This window comes from Alnus glutinosa, chromosome 5 (assembly GCF_958979055.1).
Source record: "Alnus glutinosa chromosome 5, dhAlnGlut1.1, whole genome shotgun sequence".
In the NCBI taxonomy this organism is placed as follows: Eukaryota; Viridiplantae; Streptophyta; class Magnoliopsida; order Fagales; family Betulaceae; genus Alnus; species Alnus glutinosa.
Genome location: NC_084890.1, coordinates 29,976,071 through 29,995,429, shown reverse-complemented (window position 1 = coordinate 29,995,429; position 19,359 = coordinate 29,976,071). Strand labels below are relative to the sequence as shown.

The 19,359-nt window shown below is 33.4% G+C and overlaps 1 protein-coding gene, 1 long non-coding RNA gene and 1 other non-coding gene across 3 annotated transcripts; 2 read left to right on the top strand and 1 right to left on the bottom strand.

Annotated features, from left to right (window-relative positions):
* Positions 1 to 2,261: 2,261 nt before the first annotated feature.
* LOC133869238 (receptor kinase-like protein Xa21) lies at positions 2,262 to 3,796 on the bottom strand. The gene is made up of 3 exons (XM_062306193.1): positions 3,661 to 3,796; positions 3,045 to 3,382; positions 2,262 to 2,885 (listed from the first exon to the last, which is right to left on the bottom strand). Exons 1-3 carry the CDS (start codon positions 3,794 to 3,796, stop codon positions 2,262 to 2,264), a joined length of 1,098 nt encoding a protein of 365 aa, XP_062162177.1.
* Positions 3,797 to 6,292: 2,496 nt separating this feature from the next.
* Positions 6,293 to 9,973, top strand: LOC133869658 (uncharacterized). Its single transcript, XR_009900490.1, has 2 exons — positions 6,293 to 6,663; positions 9,692 to 9,973. It is a non-coding gene; the product is annotated as an uncharacterized LOC133869658 (long non-coding RNA).
* Positions 9,974 to 10,692: 719 nt separating this feature from the next.
* Positions 10,693 to 10,784, top strand: LOC133869978 (small nucleolar RNA Z223). The gene has a single exon (XR_009900602.1). It is a non-coding gene; the product is annotated as a small nucleolar RNA Z223 (small nucleolar RNA).
* The last annotated feature ends 8,575 nt before the right edge of the window (positions 10,785 to 19,359 follow it).

Below are 19,359 nucleotides of genomic sequence, written 5' to 3'. Positions count from 1 at the left end.
GTCCCCCCAATATTAAGAGGTACTCGTTTTGCTACGTCTAAGTGCATTCTGTAAGCTAAATCATAGGAGGAGGAAAAAAAAAAAAAAAGACTACCCCACAACAAATTAAGTTGTTTGAGAAACAGAGAGAGGAGGATGATAATATAATTGCAGAGATGGAGAGAGATACTGATGGTGCATTTGAGTGATGAATTTTTGAAATCAGAATTAAATTCTTATTCTGTTTGCGAATTTTGAGATTTGACTTTTTAGAAAAAAATTAAATAAAATATGATTTGTTTATAAAAAGTTGAATAAAATATAATTTGTTTTTTTTAAAAAGTTGAATAAAATATGATTTATTTTTGAAAAAAGTAGAATCAGAATTATATTTTATTGTCAAAATTTCGTATCCAAACACACCATGAGTTGAGAAACAGAGAGAGAGAGAGGGATAAGAGACTTGGGTGTTGAGAGGGTTGGGGTTTTTGGGCAAAAGACGAATTTTATTTATTCCCACAGGAAAGGAATAGGTATTCCACTCCTTTTTGAGTGGAATACATATTCCTCTTCATAAGGGAATAGCTATTCCGTGGGAATAACTATTCCCTTAAATAATATACAACCAAACAAAGGAATAGCTATTCCGTAGGAATAGCTATTCCTTTCCATGGGTCTAATCCGCAAACCAAACGAGGCCTAAATGTCATACCCATGTCCCTCTTGTGTCCCTCTAAAAACGATGTGATTTTTAAAATCACCATGTGATCAAAATTCAATTTTGATCAATCACAAGCTCAATGGTGATTTTAAAAGCCACCTCATTTTTAGAGGGACACAAGAGGGACATGGGTATGACATGTAGCATTACTCTGCCAACATAAAGGGATCAGGCTAGGAAACTCTCAACAAGTTACAACTTTCTATTTTTAATTATTACATTTAATTGTTATATCTATTTAATTTAATTAAAATCACAATATAAGTGAGATATACACAAAAATATGTAAATAAGAATTTTCTTTATGTTGTTTGGGAAATTATCATTGAAAACCTGAGTTTAATTGGATGATGTTGAAATCTTTTCATTATAGAAATGACTGCAAACAAAAGAAAAGAGTGATTTATAAGAAAATAATTCTATTTAATAGACTCATGTGCAACTGCCATACAGTTATGCATGAGCCTACTAAATAAAATTACTTTTATAAAAATAGATGAGGAAGAGTTTAGAATTATCCAGATACAGTCGAACATTGGGTTTGGAAAGATTCATGGGATATCCAAAAGTTAGTAAAAGGGGATCGGAGCCTAATGCAGTTTTAGAGTGCAGTTTTAAAACAGGACAACCCGAGACTGCTAAGGTTCTAAACACAAAAACACATCCTCCTCTTCTTCCTAAGTAATGAAATTGCTTGGTACATTTCATGTTTATGTAAAACCTTATTCAATGAAAATATGACTGGTCAAGCTTTCTTGTTTAGTTTCTTTTAGGGGCAGATTTCAACCGTTGTTCAAATGGTTGAACCAAGCGAATTGTTTATAGCATTGTTGTAGTTGCAATATGAGTCTGAGCATTATTTTTACTACTCTTTTTAGTGGAAAGGACATTCTCGAAGAAAAGGGGGGTAGAAAAACAGTGGACACTATATCAAAGGCTAGCATTTCTCCATGCAGAATGAAGCTCAAGATTGTTCATAGTGTTGACAGTTGTTACAAGTCAGCAAATTAGTGAACAGCTTAGATGAGTTTGCAGGATTAGTTAATCTGTTTTTCTATTGTATTTCATTCATGTGTTTAATATATGTAAGTTCAATACTCAAAGCTTAATACAACAAGATATTCATCTCTTCTCTCCAAACTGTTCTTCCATTGTTCTTCGTCTGGTTTCATCGCTTTCCATACTCATAGATCAAAATCTGACATGGTTTCCTTGACTAAGGGCTTATTAACTTGATCAACATATGTTCTTCCATTGGTCTTCATCTAGTTTCCTCGGCTCATTACATACAGGTCACTACAATCAGTAAGTATACCACTTATAAATGTCACTATTATTATCTACCATAACAAAGTAGTGGCTATAAACAAATCTCTTTAAGGGAGTGTCAAGACTATTATATTATTTCAAAAGCACAAACATGAAAGAGCTATAAACAAACCTGATGCTCTCATACTAGCAATCCTGTGCAATAGTGAATAAAAAAATAAAAAAATAAAAAGATATGAAGTTCTAAAATCAATATTCTATGAAAAGGCTATATTTATGCATGTATGCATGACTAGAATGATAGACTTGCAAGTTTTAGCTGTACGATAAAAACATTACCTAGTGCCATATACCCAATAGTAGCTAGAGTCACGGTTCGCATCATAGAATCCCCATCACCTAATAGTTTGGCAATTCCAAAATCAGCAACATGTGCAACCATATCTCCATCTAATAAGATTTTGTTGGGCTTCAAATCACAATGAACAATAGATGTTGAATAACCATAATGAAGGTATTCCAGAGCTGAGGTAATATCAATCATTATATTTAGCCTTTGTAAGATGTTCAAACAACGGTGTTGAGAATACAACCAATTCTCTAGGTTCCCATTAGGCATGTATTCCAATAAAAAAGCTTCGAAGTCGATGTTACTACACGTGCTGATGATTTTTACAAGATTCCGATGACGAATATTGCGTAGTACCTCACACTTTGTATCAAAACTCTTGAATGCCCCTTCGACTACCAAGTTGAAAACTTTTATTGCAACAATCATTCCCTCAAAGAGTGTTCCTTGGTATACTGATCCAAAGCTCCTTCCACCAAGTAAGTTGTTTGCACTGAACCCTTCTATCACTTGTAAAAGTTCTTGTTGAGAAATTCTTCTCCATGTGGCTAGTGGTAATGAGTTTTTCTTCCATTGGAATTTTCATATTCCATTTTTGGTATCTTTTCCATACTAACATGAGCAACTACAAACACTGTTAACCCAATTGTTGGTAATACATATTTTAGTATATGTGTGGCTGTGGTCTTTTTTTCATTGAGAAACACCTTCCTTACATAAGAGAACTTGTAATTGAAGAGCACCACAAAGTCCATCATTTGACATAAATGATGCGGCAAAGAAGTGTACAAATGGTCCTCCTACAAGAACTTTTCCTCGTAGTCTATTGAAAGAAACATTCAGATATTTGAGGTGTGATAGTGCTTTGAAGGACATGGGAATCTCTCTGGACAAATTGTTACAGGAAAGATCCAAGAATTCCAAGCTTCCCAATGCACCAAAAGATTCAGGAATTAAGCCTTTTATTAATTCATTATCCGTCAAGAGATTAGCTATATCTTTGAGACCACTAATTGTTGTTGGGATACTAATTGATTTCTTGATAACTCTACTACTCTCAAGACCTTCAAATTTCCAATGTCTAATGGGAGAGAGCCATTTAGAGAATTTGATGACAAGTAAACCACTAAGATATATGTGAGGCTCCACAAGCTCAATGGAATCATTGAAGTTAATCGATTGGAGTCTAAGTAAAGATATCTTAGAGAAGTCATATTATGCATGCATACAGGAATGTCTCCAAAAAGCTCATTATTGCCTAAAAACAATTCAAACAAGCTCCCTAAATGGCAAAGATCAGATGGGATGGGACTGTCTAGTCTATTATTATAAAGTCTCAAACCTTGAAGCTTTTGCAATCTTCCCAATGTAGCTAGAATAGGTCCAGTCAACTCATTGTTCTGTAACTCCAAAGTGATCAAGTTGCTTAAATTGCCTATATCTCTAGGAATACTGCCCTTAATATGGCAATTATCCATGCGAAGTTTCTAAAGAGAAGTAGAGAGATTTCCAATGGAGCTCGGAAGGACGCCATTTAGTGGATTATTTGACAAATCTAAAGCTATTAGATATGCCAATTTTGACAAAGAAGAGAAAAGGTTGAATTTTGGAGTGGAAGATCCGAGGGTCAAATTATTTTCTGATAGGGTGAGTTGCTCGAGGAGCCTTAAATTACCAAGTGATTTAGAAATTAAGCCCCAAAATCAGTTGTGATGCATTGGAGATAGAGCTTGGAATTGTTCCACTCAGTTTGTTTCCTTCAAGATAAAGGCCATAAAGATTTGAAAGGAAGAGGCCTACATTTGATGGAAGATGCCTTGAGAGGTTATTGTAAGACATATCAATTTCTATTATTGTTAAGATATTAAATATCTCAAATGGAATTGGACCTGTAAAGTTATTGAAACGAGTATCTAATAACTTAAGGTGTTGGAGATTACCAATTTCACTTGGTATTGCACCTGCCACAATATATATGGACAACCATGCATTATTATTCAAAAGAAAAAAAAAAAAAAAAAAAAAAAATTATGTGCCCCAAAATTTTCGTACATACAAGTGTACAAATGTCTATTAAACAAACCTAAACTTCAAAGAACAAATGTCTAATAAACATGTCTTTTCCTTCTCTGTTTTTTATATCCATATAAATCCTTAAGTACATACGTAGCCTTGAGATGTGAATCGATATACACGAATAGAGCAACATGTTTTTGGAGTATTTTATTCAAGCTAAAGGGTTTAACATTAGACAAAATATTTCTCGAATGCCTTACTGGATGCAATTTTCGACTAACTAAAATGACCATCAATGCTTTGTAATTACAACAAACCATGGAGAGAGTTAATTATGTTTGTGTTTTAAGAAATATGAATAAATGAAGAAACATATAAGCAGATTGCAACAACCAAAAATTAAATAGGAAAACGAGCTGGAGATTTTTGGAAAAACAGGGTGTAGTGAATGGGGATTTTGCATCAAACAAAATATATATTTCTAGAAGGGATTATTAAATGTAATTTTTTGATAACTAATTTTACTAGCATTGGTTTGTGGTTGAAACTTTCAGCTTTTCAGTTCAAGACACATAGGCAATTAATTATACTTGGGAACAATAACATTATGTCTATGAGTTTTTTTTATGAGAAAAAAGAAAGTAAAGGAGACAATCAAATTGTTGATTATGACATATTCTACATAATTTTGAAGGGAAAGTTATTTATTTATGCTCACAACTTTTGGACTAAATATTTCTACTTTTTCATGCTAACCGTAAGCGCTAATCAATCGAATTTCAGACCTTAATTTATCTTTACATTATTGTGTTGCATAGTCCAATAAATACTAGTTAGCGAGTTCATTGTGCAAGACTCTAACGGCTAGGTTCATGCAGCTGCTAGTTTTTTGCTGGAAGCAAGGGTGAATCCGATGGTTGCAAAAGCATTTGCAGCCTTGAGAGCTGCTGAGTTTTGCCGCAACAGGGGTATGGACAAGATCATCTTGGAAGGAGACTCATTACAAGTAGTCAATGCTCTCAATAGACCCGGACAGAATTGGAGTATGCATGGACAAATCAGAGTTTCCAACTCTAATTATTTAGAGTTTTCACGCTCTAGTTGTTTCAAGTTTCTGAATTACATTTTTCTCCATTAAAATATTACCACATTTACATTTATACCCTTAAACTACTACTCACTGCAACTCGCTCTTCTAAACTACCACTTTGTTACGAGTAGGACCCTAAGTCAGATTCGGGCATAAAAATTGACGGAATCCACGAGACGTGACAATGAAGCATTTTTGAGTGACAAATCTACCTTGAATTGAAATGCACCATTTACAATTACCAAAAAAATCACCAAAAAAAAAAAGAAAGTAAAGACTTAATATTTTGTTTCATGCGGGTAAATTTGCTTTCCCCATAAATCGCAACACAACTTATTCACGATTATGATTTAGAAGACCAATTAAAAGTTTGATAAGTTTATGGGGAAAGCAAATTTACCAAATGGAGAAAATTTTAATTGCCAAATAGGCAGGTTGATGAGAACTTTGTCCTCTGTTTATGTAATATCCAAAAAATTATTTAATGAGTTTATTAGAAAGTAAATTAATGTAAGCCCATTTAGTGTGGTAAAATCACATTTGAGAATTTAATTTAGAAAAGTGAAGAGAAAATGGTAGAATATTATTAATGGGTTTTTAGAATTAAATAAAAATAAGCCTAATTAATGTGGTAAAATAAACAAAGTGTTTATTTTATCCTATAGACTTGTAAATGATAGGCCAAGAAAAGAAAGAAAAAAATAATAATAAAATAATGTCTTTTAAATCCAAACCTTGAGTTACCATTATAGCCCATTTCATAATATTATACTTAGTTAAGCTAGAGGGCATTTTTGTAATGTTACACATCCCCTTATCCTTTCCCCTTGACTCATGTGGACCACCCGAATCTCCCCCCTTTTTCCTCTTTTCTTTTCTTCTTTTCTTTCTTTTTCTCTCCTCTCTTTCAGTGGACAGCAGCCCCTCCCCTGTTCCAGCACCCGGTTCCCTCTCCCTTCTTCTCTTCTCCTTCCTCTTCGGTCACGCTCAGCCAGTAGAACCCTTCCCCTTTTCCTTCTTCCTCTCCTCGTTTTTCTCTCGCACCCACAAACCCGCACAGCACTTCCCCTTCCACATTTTCTCTCCGTCACACACGCCCATCCCATGAGTGAGGCCGTGAGGTGCGATTTTTGGAGTGGGTTGTCGGTGGGTTGGAGCTAATGATGCCGGTGAGGCTAGAAGTGGCGATTTTCAGTGATTTTCGTGGGTTTTGACTGATGGAAGGGAAATCAGAAATTGGTAAAAATCTCTAACCCTATTTCTTTGTGTTTTGAGTTACCCATTGTTTAATAGCATGAAATTAGTATCTTATTTTTAGAGTTTTGATTGGGTCTTGGCTGAGATGAAATTCTAGGGTTTTGAAAGCTACTCATTTTGATGAATAATCTTATGGGTTTTGATTTGGGTTGATTTTCAGTGGTTAATGTTTAAGATTTTTGGTTGCAAAAAAATGAATGGGGGTTTATTGGAGATTGTAGGGCTGATTTGGGATTGATTTTAGTTATGGCTTGTTGATGATTTTCTAGGTGGCTGAATGGGTCTTTGGTGATTTTTATTGAATGTTTTCTGATGATGGGCTGATTAGGGTAATTTTAATGGGATGATTTGGTGTGGTGCATTTTGGGTTGATTTAGGTTGAAATCTTAAGAGTTTTATGGGTTATTGATTGTGCTTGTAAGTTAGGGTTCATGCTAAGCAAAAATAGTTTGATTTTGGAAGGTCCCAATTGGGGCTTTGTTGTTGATATTCTGTTTAAATGATATTTGGATGTATTGTTGTAGGGATTGGTTTAACCAATTGGGGCTTTAATGTGATATTGGAGTGGTTTGACATTTTAATTTGATGGATGTTTTGGTAGAACCAAATCTGGTTGGATTGATAGTTTAGCGATAATTGGCTAATGATTAATTGTTAAGGGTTGAGATTAATGTTTATAGATGATTGTTTGGTGTTTGGGTATTGTTGTTGTTGGAATTCTGGGTGATTTTCATGTTGGTGGATGCCTAAGGATAGTTAGACTTGGAAGTTTATTAGAGATGGTTTATGTTATGATTATTTGATGATGTTTTCTTGAAGTTTGAGTTTGTAGAGATTGTGGAAGAGCTCCTAAGTGGATGGTCATAAGATATTGTGTTAGATTGTTGATGGTTGTTTGTATGTGGCTAATTAGAGATGCTTTAGGTGAGAAGGGTGTAGTTTTGGAGAATGTATGTGTCTATGTGGTTTTAATAGAAAATCTATGTATATGCCTCAAGCGTTAGTATGTATATATATATTGTAACATAATCTAAAATGAGTGGTTAAATTGATATATTATATAAGATTTATGTTCTATAACCTAAACTACCTAGATGTTTAGTAGCTAATAAAAGATAAAAGCGTTGAATGTAATAACAATGATGTTTGAGGATAAGAAATAAATTAAGATATAAACCTAGAGCCTAAGACTAATATCATAGGAGACAAATGATGTAAACTATCCAAATAACCCTAAGTTAATATGTATAAGCTAATAGACTTATAGAACATATAAATGTGATATAAATCAATTATGTAGCAACCTAGTAACTAATTCACCTATCTATATATACATAGTACTTTTGTGTATCATCGGATTAGGTTTAAGTGTTGTATGTGTATACATATAAATGTATATAAATCAAATATACATTGTTAATATAATAAATAGACAAGTAAAATAATAGAAGTATCTTAAAGATAAATAAGTGTGATAAAATATGAACCTACAAGCGAGAATTGACCTAATAAGAGTTAAAGGAACTTAATTAGTTCTAGAGATAGAGTAATGCGACGTGTGAGTATGCGGGTAGTTTATGTGTAATAAAGTATGGGGTTCAATAGCATAGTCTAACGATACCAACGTTTGCAGGATAGTGTCCGGATTGGATACTTCCAACGGATTCTCCAATGTAGAGTTCGAGTCAAGAGTCCAATGCAGCCAAGGTGGGTATTCCACTCACTGAGAAAATATATATTTTTATATGTATTGGATTGATAAAAATATATATATTGTTTATGAAACTGAACCAACCATATGATGAAATGTATATGCTTTGAGATGATTTATTAGTTTCGATTATGTTTAAACTATATCAATGATGTTTAAGACATAGTGCAAGAGTGAAAAGTATTGACTAGATTTAAAGTGTTGAGTTCTGCGGTTGAGATTTAAATTATGCAAATTGTTTAAGAACATGTCATGTTGAAACTGTGTAGATTTTATAAAGAAACTAAGTTTTGATTGATTTCAAAGTGTTGGATAAAATGCTGGATTTGTTTAGTTTTAAAAGGACGTGATTTAACAATTGCATAATTTCAGCGTGACACAGTAGTGATGAAATATATACTGGTCAAGCACGGAACATTGAGCATGTAGTATAGAGCATACATACCAGCAATATCAATATATCAGCAGCATAACAGTATCAGCAGCATATCAGTATCAGCAGCATATCAGTATCAGCAGCATTATTAGCCCCAGTTCATGCATAGCATATATAGCATTGTTTTGTGAGAGTTGTTTTTATGTTATGAGTAGTTTTACTAGACGTATTGGTATGCATAAGAGTCTTCATGAAAAAGATCTTATGTATATTTCTATCGAATAGTCATGTGTTAATATCATACATTGAACTTGAAAGTACATGGATACATGACTACCCAGGTGCGAGTAATGGCATGTCTATGAGTAGGAATGTTGACTGTTCTTGTTCATCAGGAAAGACGTGTTAGCATGATTGAGTTTAACTCTAGTGCTCTCATGATCTACTGGCATCAAGGCACGAAGCTGAAATACGATTAGAGATGGTGTTGCGACTGTTTTGTTGAAGGATGTTATCCTAGTACGGAAGAGTAAGATGCCATGTTCTTTGCTTAAGACCTATGTGTATACGTGATATCTGTGATGGAGTGATCGTGTGCACATATGTCTGAGCGACCGTTGAAAAGTATTATTATAGACGGGTTTATATGTAGAAACTTCCAAGGAGGGATGTCTGGAACTTCTACATGTTTTCACAGCTATATAGTATGTTTTAAATGATTTCTGAATAGTCGGTGTTTGCTATATTAGCTATTGGTAAATTGTGGCTAATATAGTGCTCGCACGACTAAAAATAAAATAAGGGTTGGTTCTTTGTGAAAACTCAGTTAGTCTTATACCACTGAGGTCTTAGTATGTTTCATGCTAAGGCGGTGAACTCATTATTTCACCTATGCGGATGTGGATACCACCACAACCGTGTAGATGATATTCCTGTGGTTGCAGGTACTCTTGAGGCGGATGATGATCCGGTAGCTCACTACTTGGGATACTACGATTGAAGCCTGTAGCGACAGTCGTAGTGGGATAGGACTGAGGTGTCCTCATTTTTGGTACTTTTATATATGGCTTGTGACGTGTGTGTCACACATTATTTTGTATAAGCCATTCTCTTGTATTAGTAATATGTAGTTAAACTTTAAACAGATAGATTTGTGTTATGGCTCACTTATGTATAGATAACAGGTTCATTTATAGTTATGCTTTTCCGCTATGTGTATTGGTATCATGATTTATTCCGCTGTAGATGTAACTCTGTATATCAGGTACATGTTATGGGACATGTGTCTATGTTGGCTGAGCGACACTTAGTCGTGCCACTGCGATGACTCGTTTATGTTTGTATAAAAAAAAAAAAAAAAAAAAAAAAAAAAAAAAAAAAACGGGTCGTCACAGTTTATTTTGATTGATCGAAATTTGTGAATTGCTTGTGTTAATTTTTACAAAAATCAGAGGCTCTCGGAGTTTCTTTGGTGATTTTGGGTTTGCGATTCTGGTAAAGATCTTTGTTGTGTGTTAAAAATCATGGACGATTGGGGATGATTATTTAGGGTTATTCATGTTGGACTAAGGTATTACAGATGGGTGTTTATTTGGATTGGTTATTGTGTTAATCGCCGAATGGCCAATTCCAATGGGACTTTTGGGGCTCTTGATATTTGTTTGAGGATGGTAACTGGTTGGGTATGTAGCTGAAATTGATGAGAAGTTTTGAGTTGCTTCGGTTTATTTTTGTGGTTATTTGCCAAGGTAGTAAATGCTTTTGATATTGTACTTTGGGTGTTTGGTTAGCTTTTGATTTGGGATATGGAAGCTATTTATGGAGAAGTTTAATGATTTATTAAGTTAAATGATTTTCTTTGGTTTCAGAAAAATGCCTAGTTTATGATTTTCTTTGATTTGTATGAATATGATTTGCATGTACAAATTGGCAGTGATGATTAAGTTACAGCTTTAATGCCAGTTCTGCTTCAGAAAACTCTTGATTGATAGAGCTGTTATATATTCTGAGCCCATTAGAAATCATTTTTCTTCAAATGATTTATGATCTTTGTGTTGAAATTGGTTTCCATCATTGTAAGATTTTGTGGGTTTGATTCTGTCATGTTATTTTGGTGTGTTATTTCATATTTCGGTGGCTAATTAGTAGAAGTTAATGATGATTTGTCCACGGTTTGAGATTAGTTTAGTTTCAAGACCGTCTTCAGGGAGAACCTCGTTGATGCTGCTAAATCATAATATGAACTTACTGGTCCATTCTGAGATTTTTTTTGTTCTGTTCTCAATGAATGTGTTGTGCTTTTGTTTTTCAACCTTGGTTCAATTGTATTTCATGGTTTTGGTGATGATGCTTTAAAATGGTGTTGATGATTCAATCCAACTTGTTTGAGGTGCTGTGGAGCCAAGCCCTAGCAGGGGGAACCTACTTGGGGAAGCAGCATTTCATATGAAATTAATGGATTTAACCGAGACAATAATTATCTGAAATTAATAGTTTCTTTTATACCTTGTTAGGGAATGAAGTGGTGTTCTATTTGCTACCCTAGTTATTGTGTTTGATTTGTGACCATAACTTGTTTTTTAGTGCTAGTTGAAAATTTGATTCTTGTAGTAATAGTGTTTGGTTGGCTTTTGATTTGATATTGTTTAGATTGTTGTTTCAAGTTTGATATGGCTGAGTTGCATTTAGCTTGACGAAGTTGATTGGAACTCCACTATAGATCCTGAATTGTTGTTGGACTTGGAATGGGAACCCGAGTCTCATAGTGATGGAGATAAAGATGAGAATGTTGTGATTCTTGGTGATCCCCTTCCCTTGAACCAGTTTGTTCCTTGCACAGGATGGGGGGAGATGCTGAAGAGGACTTTAGAAAAATGACAGATTTAACAAAACGGCTGTTGAAAAATATGACTGTTAAAAAATGACCGTTTGAGAAAAAAATGACCGTTGAAAAATTTGCGTTAGAAAAATGACCGTTTTAACAAAACGTCCATCGACAAATATGACCAAATATAACCATTTGAAAAAAAGGACAGTAAGAAAATGCGATAATGAAGAAAGTAAAAAAAATAATAAATAAAGAATATATAGTTAAGAATATATAATTGGATGTATGGTACCTTTTAAAACCTATTAACTAAACGAGATAAAGTGAATTTTGGCTAGCTATTTTAGATTGAGATATACATATATAAACCATTGGAAGTGCTCTTAGATGATAGTTAGATATACATAAAAATCAAGGGTGGCAAAATTTTAAAATTAAAAGACAAATTAAAAAGTTTTTTGTTTTTTCCAAAAAAAACATATTTTTTTGTTTTTTATAAGAAATTAAAAAATTTCATTTAAAAAAGAAAATTAAAACTTCTTTCTTTTTTTTTTAGAAACAAATTAAAAATTTCTTCTAAAAAAATTAATTGTTTTAATATATTTTTTAAAAAAATAATTTTTGTTTTTAATTTATAGGGATTTTTTGTTTTATTGAAAAAAATATAAAGTCATTTTTGTCTTTTCTTGACCTTAGGGTACATTGACAATATTTTGAAAGTATGTAGACTTTTTTTTTTTTTTAAAAAAAAAAAAAAAAAAAACAAATACCGGATTTGGTGGGGACAAAGATGTTTTGGGAATCAAAAAAAATTGGGGTAAGATTTCAGAGTCGGCCTCGTTTTAATCACATAGGTCACTATGGACAAAAATGGTCATTATGGACAAAGATGCTTGGTTCCTAACCATTAGAAGCTACACCTTCTGCTTGTCCAACGAACGGTATGCCTTTTTTTTAAACTTGTGAGTTGTAATAAATTACCAAGCCTTTGCATTAATTAACAAACCGTTGGATGTAGAGAAATAGGGAGGCGAGAGTGATGCGAGGAAATGAGCGGCGCAGGGGGAATGGGATACGAGAGAGAACGAGAGTGGGGGTTTCTTAAATATTATGTCTTCAAAGTTCAAACTTTGGGGTGAAATTACTCGTTTTGTATATACTTTAATATATAAAATATATCATATACATGGGTAGGTGGTTCGCAGTTATAATTGCTTACTCCTAAAACTACTAATCGTTATGTCATAGGTGGTTAATTAGCGATTTTTTCCAGAATAAAAATGAGTGCTGAGGCTGCCCGTACATGCTATGTTGGGGTAATATCAAAATACCATGATACATTTGTAACGAGCACCAAAATTACAATTCTACAATTGCTATCATTTGTGTCCCATGTAGGAATAGGTCCAGAAAGCTCATTACCACTGAAAAACATTTTATACAAGCCCTCCAAATGACAAAGTTCAGATGGGATATATGGGACCTTCTAGTCTATTACCATCAAGATAGAGAGCGTGAAGCTTGTGCAATCTTCCCATAGTTGGAATAGGTCCAACTAATTAATTGGTCATGCTAGGGGAATTTATCTTTCTTGAAATGTCTCCATGTACCGTTTGGGGCCCCTGAAAATGTCTTGGATTTGAACTTTTCATCAAAATCTCCAACTGGCACTAAATTGGGAGTAGGAAACTCCTCAATGTCTGGATGGTGCCAAATGCCAATTTGAAGACCTTTTGACCATGCCAAAACTCCCAACATCAACCCAGTTGTTTTTTGTCGAAATTGTCAGTCACTTGCCACTTTGCTCAAGTCGTTGCTACGAAAGTCCTCTATATATGTTGCGCCAAATGATCAAGTAGATATTTTGATGTGATTCTTTTCCATCTTAATTGTGAAATAATGGAGAGAAATATTATTTGCACAACGCAAGCCCTCTATCACTGCGGCATGGAAGGACTAGAAGCAGACCTCTGCATCGTACATTCAATCGTTCCAAAGAAATAATATTGAGCTGTCAACTATTTCGTAGCGTTGAAATATAATGAAGCTTATGATATTATGTAGAAATCTATGATGAGAATAATAAAAGATAATAAAATAAAAGAGAGTACATAGAGAGCTAAAGAGCCAAAGCGGAAATATGCGAATGGCCTACGGGTAAGTTAGGTATTGAAATTTCGTAAAAAAAAAAAAAAGTGTGATTTCAAATCAAATCGTAAAAAATGAATTGTTTAGGATAACGTTTTTCTCAAAAATTGTTATTTAGAAATGCAAAAAATTTGCGTTTTTAAATCACATGCAAGATATATATATATGGTGTTTTTTTAAAGGTCAAACTGTAATTTTATCAGACAATTAACTATGTCTTTAAAAATCGCATTTCAAATTACATATTCTAAAATCCTACTTACTAAAATCACAAACACAAACAGACATCTTATCTGTTGAAGTAGAATTAATTGTATTGTATAACTTTCTATAGCAAGATCCAAATCTAGCTCATCCTTGACATTTTTTTGCGATTGAAGGACAAGATGAGAGTTTAGGTTACCCCATACTGATTGTCAAATGAGCTTTGTGCAAAAAAACTTGAGAGCAGTTTAGAATTGAGCACCCTTCCTCCCCCGTAGGTGATGTTCAATCTTTGAAGGAAATACTACCACATTAATTGTATTCTTGCACCAGTTTTCTGAAGGTCTAAATATTAACGAATCATTTATTTGAAGCAGTATTAGGCTTAAGGGAGAGTTTTCTGAAGGTCTATGTTAAATTGGACCGAATAATAACTGTAATAGTAACCGAAGCAAGAAAGAGATAAAAGATACAGAATTTACGTAAGTCGGTCTATGACCTACGTCTATAGAGCCAAAGGACTACATTGTGCTTTTATTAACTTGATTTGTCTACAATACAAAAGTCTCTATTTATAAGGTTTAGAATAAATACTAATATGGTAATCAAATCCTCATGATTCGATTACAATTAACCTGTAAATAGAGAATATTACAATATCAACCAAATAAAAAATATACGGAAAATATAATATATTTTTCATCTATTCTAACCGTCTAAATATTAACGAATCATTTATTTGAAGCAGTATCAGGCTTAAGGGCGAGTTTTGGAAGGAAGGGGGACGAAGACGTTGGGCGGTCAGGTTTAATTTAATCGTTTTCTTGGTTCCGTTTTGCCCTCTCTCAAGGTCATTGCGGAAGTGAAAGCCATTGGTTTGATCTTCCTCTTTTCTTTTCTTTTTTCTTTTTTTTTTTTTTTTTTTTTTTTTTTTTTTTTGTGAAGTCATTTTATGGACAACACGTGGCAACATATGCACCAATCCTCTCGACCTAGTGATACTCATAATTTTTTTCTTTTTTGTACAAGAAAAGAGCTCCTTTTGTCTAGACTCTGCTTTCAGAATTCAATCTTCCATCATTTTTGTAGAAGTATATACATTTTAAAAACAGAACAGTATGTGTTCCCCAACTGTTCTTTATCTCCAATATGCAACACGTACGTCTTCTAGTGGACCTCAGAATGATTTTACTTCTTTAAGAACTCTTCATTCAAAAAGGTTTTAAATTTGTTACCAAAATATCTATCTTAGTATCCTTTACAGCTTTCTTTATTTTGAAATTGATTTTTGCGGTGGTTGAAACTCTGTCGATCTTCATTGTTGTCAAGATTGAAATATTCAGTATTTCTTACAACTTGAGGTCTCAATTCAAAATTCCAACAATGCCATGTCAATCCTATGTTCAATCATTTAATTAGCAAATTGTTGTGAGAATACGATCGAAGACTTGTCAAAACCTCCAAAGGGTCTAAAATCCGGACGAGATTTAATTATCAAGCGATGGAGATATTCCATGTCCAACCATGTCTTTATCAAGCTAGACATTTACAGTGTAGAAATTAATTGCCAAGATGGAGATGTTCCAATGCAATGTCAATCGAGATGTTCAATCTTTGAAGGAAATCTAGAAAGTTATGGTGAGAATAGTACCCACCTCTGAAACAACCATTGTAGTCTTGCACCAAAGGTTTAGATTCAGGACCAATAAGTAAGAGTGTACATGCGGAACTAGTTATTTACAATATTCGCAGTTGTAAAATGTGGATATCACTTTTAGATATCACAACCACATCCACAATATTTACCAACCACATCTGCACGGTTATTGCAGTTACTATTTGATATTCACATATTAGGTAATGGGTCTTTTGGACCTATTTTAGTCCTTTGGCCCTTATTTAAGTCCCTATTATTGTCTATTTTAAACGATTTTAAAAATAATTTATGTCATTTTTTAGTGTTATGGGCTTGTTTTAATTTTTTTTTAAAGCCCTAATCTTTTGAAAATACATTGATTTCATATTATTTTTGTTTTTTTGCTAAGTGTTATACGAGAAAGGAACATAGTTTACCGAACCAATGTAAACATAACTTATACCTAATCCAAAACGATGTCGTTTTGGTGAATTTATTAAATATAATATATATAAAATTTACAAAATATATATTATATATAAAGGGTATGCAAATGCGGTTAATAGCCGCATTCGCATATCTTAAAACTGCTATTCGCATCTGCATGTGCAGATGGCGAATACTAGATAATAGATAGCCGATGCAAACAATTAATATTCATACGCATGTACACCCTACTAGTGATGATCAACTGGTGGTGATTTTACAAGATTCTCGCCACGATGTTGCAGTTTGTCTTAAGTTTCTGCTACGAAACTTCTGGGTGGGCGATCATTGATGTTGCCAATTTGAAGACCTTTTGATGTAGGACAAGAATTCTACTTGTTCCCAAGATGCTCTGATTATCAAGTGGGCTCGTCTTGACATCGAGATTGTTAACAAACAGGCTTGTTCAGAAACAATCTTACCATCAAACAAAGAGGTTTATCGAAGGGTTATTAGCAAAGTCAGGACGAAAAGGTTTTTTCATCGAAACCAAACATTAGGTTCCGATGAGTAAACTACTTTAAGCGGGACATTTTGTATCCTTAGCACCAATTGGACATAAGGAAAACTAATATTTGGCAGGGAAAATACGAAAGGAAAATGCTACCGGCCAGGTCGATGAAGAGTGAGAAACGATTGACGAACATGAGTGGCAAATTACTGGCGAAACTTTTAGTATCGCAAAAAATTAATTAATTGGTCTAAAATGTGGCGACGATATTAATTCTTTTACATCCATAGTTGATATGATATTAATATACTTTCACTTGAAATTCGTATTAGCATTTGAAGGAAACAATTTTTGAGTAATGACTCGACGTGGTAATTAGATGGGCTTCATATATAACTTTTATATGAGTCCAGCTCTGGCTGTGGGCTGGGTTCTTAAATGGGTCAGGCAGCTTCTTTTTGTTACGTTAGAGGACCCAAAAGGCCAGAAAAGAAAAATCAAATGAGAATTTTCCCGCTTTTGATCATTTTACTGCAAGACTTCAGATTTTAATTTAAAAGATTTGAGGTCCAAGTTTGGATTCATAATAAATTCGAGAAATCCATCAGTTTTTGTGTTAAATATAGAACAGAAATGATAGTAAAAATATAATTATACCCCTTAAATTATTTTACCTTTTTTAAATTTATTTTTTTAAAAAAAAATAAAAGGGTTTAAGGGTCACGCAATTCACTGATGGCGATGGTCGTGGATGGACAATCAGGTAGTTAGCATTCAGCCAGCATTCTCATTTGCTCAAATGATTGAATGCTGACTACCTGATTGTACATCGATCCTTTAGATTTAGTAGAAACTTCATATTTCTTCTAATGAAAAATAATGATTTTAATATATTGTAAGATTCAAATATGGTTGTGAATGCCACATTTATATCTCCCCAACAATACTCAGGTTCATCTACTTTCTCTAATAGAAAAATATGGGGCACATAGCCTTACTGAACACTTGCAACTGTCCTATATTTCCTATGAATGAAGTCAAGACTTTTTGTAAATGGATGTAACAAATAAATCTTAAAATAAATAAATAGAACTGAACAAAGTATTAATAGTAAGAGAATTATTTCTAAAATGGAATTATGGATTCGGCTTTTTTTCCCCTTATTGATCTCTAAAATGCTATAAATTCCCAAAGCTATTCAACATTAGTATTAGACATTAATGAATAGCTTTTAAAATATATGCTTCAAGCAAGATAAAACTTGTATGGCAGGATGTAGAATTTTATTTCTTATCATCTCCTTTCATGAGATAGTGGCTGTAAACTTCAATTCTTCCCATCAATTCATAATATAGTGGCATCATAATGTACCACAGACATTTTGAACAATAATACTCAAAGGAAGGGTTAAAATTAGTTTCTAAATGAACAGACACTTTGTCAAATTAAAGCAAAGTCCTCTATAAAAATCTCCAAATAAAAATTCAAATAGAAAAATCAAAGAGTCCACTTCAATCAAAATAATCTGGCAAGAATTTCATACCCGTGAGAGTTCACAAGAATTGCTCTCTCTTTCCCTCTTAGACAGACCCACGAGCTTAGACCATAGTAGTAACCCCCACCTTAGCCTTGGGATTTGCTTAGATACAGGTCGTTTTGAGGGATTCTATGCACATTCTCTTCTTCTTCAGTCTTTGGAGCATCATATATATCCAAAAATAGGACCAATAGGATTTGGTTCTCAAATCACAGATTTGACCTTCCTCTCTGCTCTTCTTCAAATCTGGCTTCTTGGAAAGTTAATTCAACTCAAATATGAAAGCAAGTAATTTAATTATAAAACTAACATGTAACAAATATTCAAAGAAATCAATTCTACTTTGCCATACAAAAAGCAATAATTTTAACTAATTAAGAATGATGGAAGCTTAATCCTTTTGCTAGATAATCAGGGAAAAGGGAAAACTCAGTCCTTTGAATTCTCATTTGCTTAAAATGACTGAATGTTGACTAACAAATTGTCCATCATTTAGATTTAGAGAAACTTCATCTTTCTTCTAATAGATCAAATGATGACTTTAGAATATTGTATAGATTCTAAAAAATAATGTACATCTTTGACTGTTTGTTATGTTCAAGCATGCCAAAAGTTTTTGGCATGAGGAATGGAGTATGTTAGCATAACCTGCAGATATAGTAACTACAGATACAAAATTACTATCGGCCTCAAAGAGTAAAAGAGTAGTCTCACTATTTGCTCTTCATGGATAAGCTCTAGTATGTGCAGATTGTTCCCATCGAAAGGATAAAAAATTGATGTTACAAAATTCATTGGAAAAAAAAAATAGTCTTATTTTTTTCATTCACATTTAGATAAACATATAGGTGAAGTTATCATGGGACAAATCACTCTGAAGAATGGTGAAGCAATGAAGTTATACTTGAAGTCCTAGATAGTAATTAAACTAATATAAACAACCCACAAAACCTCTCTGACTCCACTCAATTAGAATCAAACCCTATAGCCAGAATGCAAATCTAGCCCATCCCTTTCATTTAATGCGCTTGAAGTATGATTTGTGTCCCGAGAGAGAAGCTAATGATTTTGTTGCCTTTAACACTTTGAGACTAACTTAGAATACCCATTGGCAACTAATTATAGGTCACTACAATCATTAGCTATACCACTTATAAATGTTACTATTATCTACCATAACAAAGCAATAGCTATAAACAAATCTCTTCTCTTGTTCTCTTATAAGAGACTGGTTATAGGTCTCGAGAGAGTTATATTATTTCAAATCACAAACATGAAAAAGCTATACACAAACCTGATGTT

Bases quoted from the DNA above. Each gene is read 5' to 3' on its own strand.
- LOC133869238 (XM_062306193.1), bottom strand. From the start codon at position 3,796: ATGGATAATTGCCATATTAAGGGCAGTATTCCTAGAGATATAGGCAAT. The intron at 3,383-3,660 runs GTTTGAGACTTT...GGAAATTTGAAG, and splicing joins AAGATTGCAAAAGCTTCAAG to GTCTTGAGAGTAGTAGAGTT. The intron at 2,886-3,044 runs GTTCTCTTATGT...TTCCAATGGAAG, and splicing joins GTGGTGCTCTTCAATTACAA to AAAAACTCATTACCACTAGC.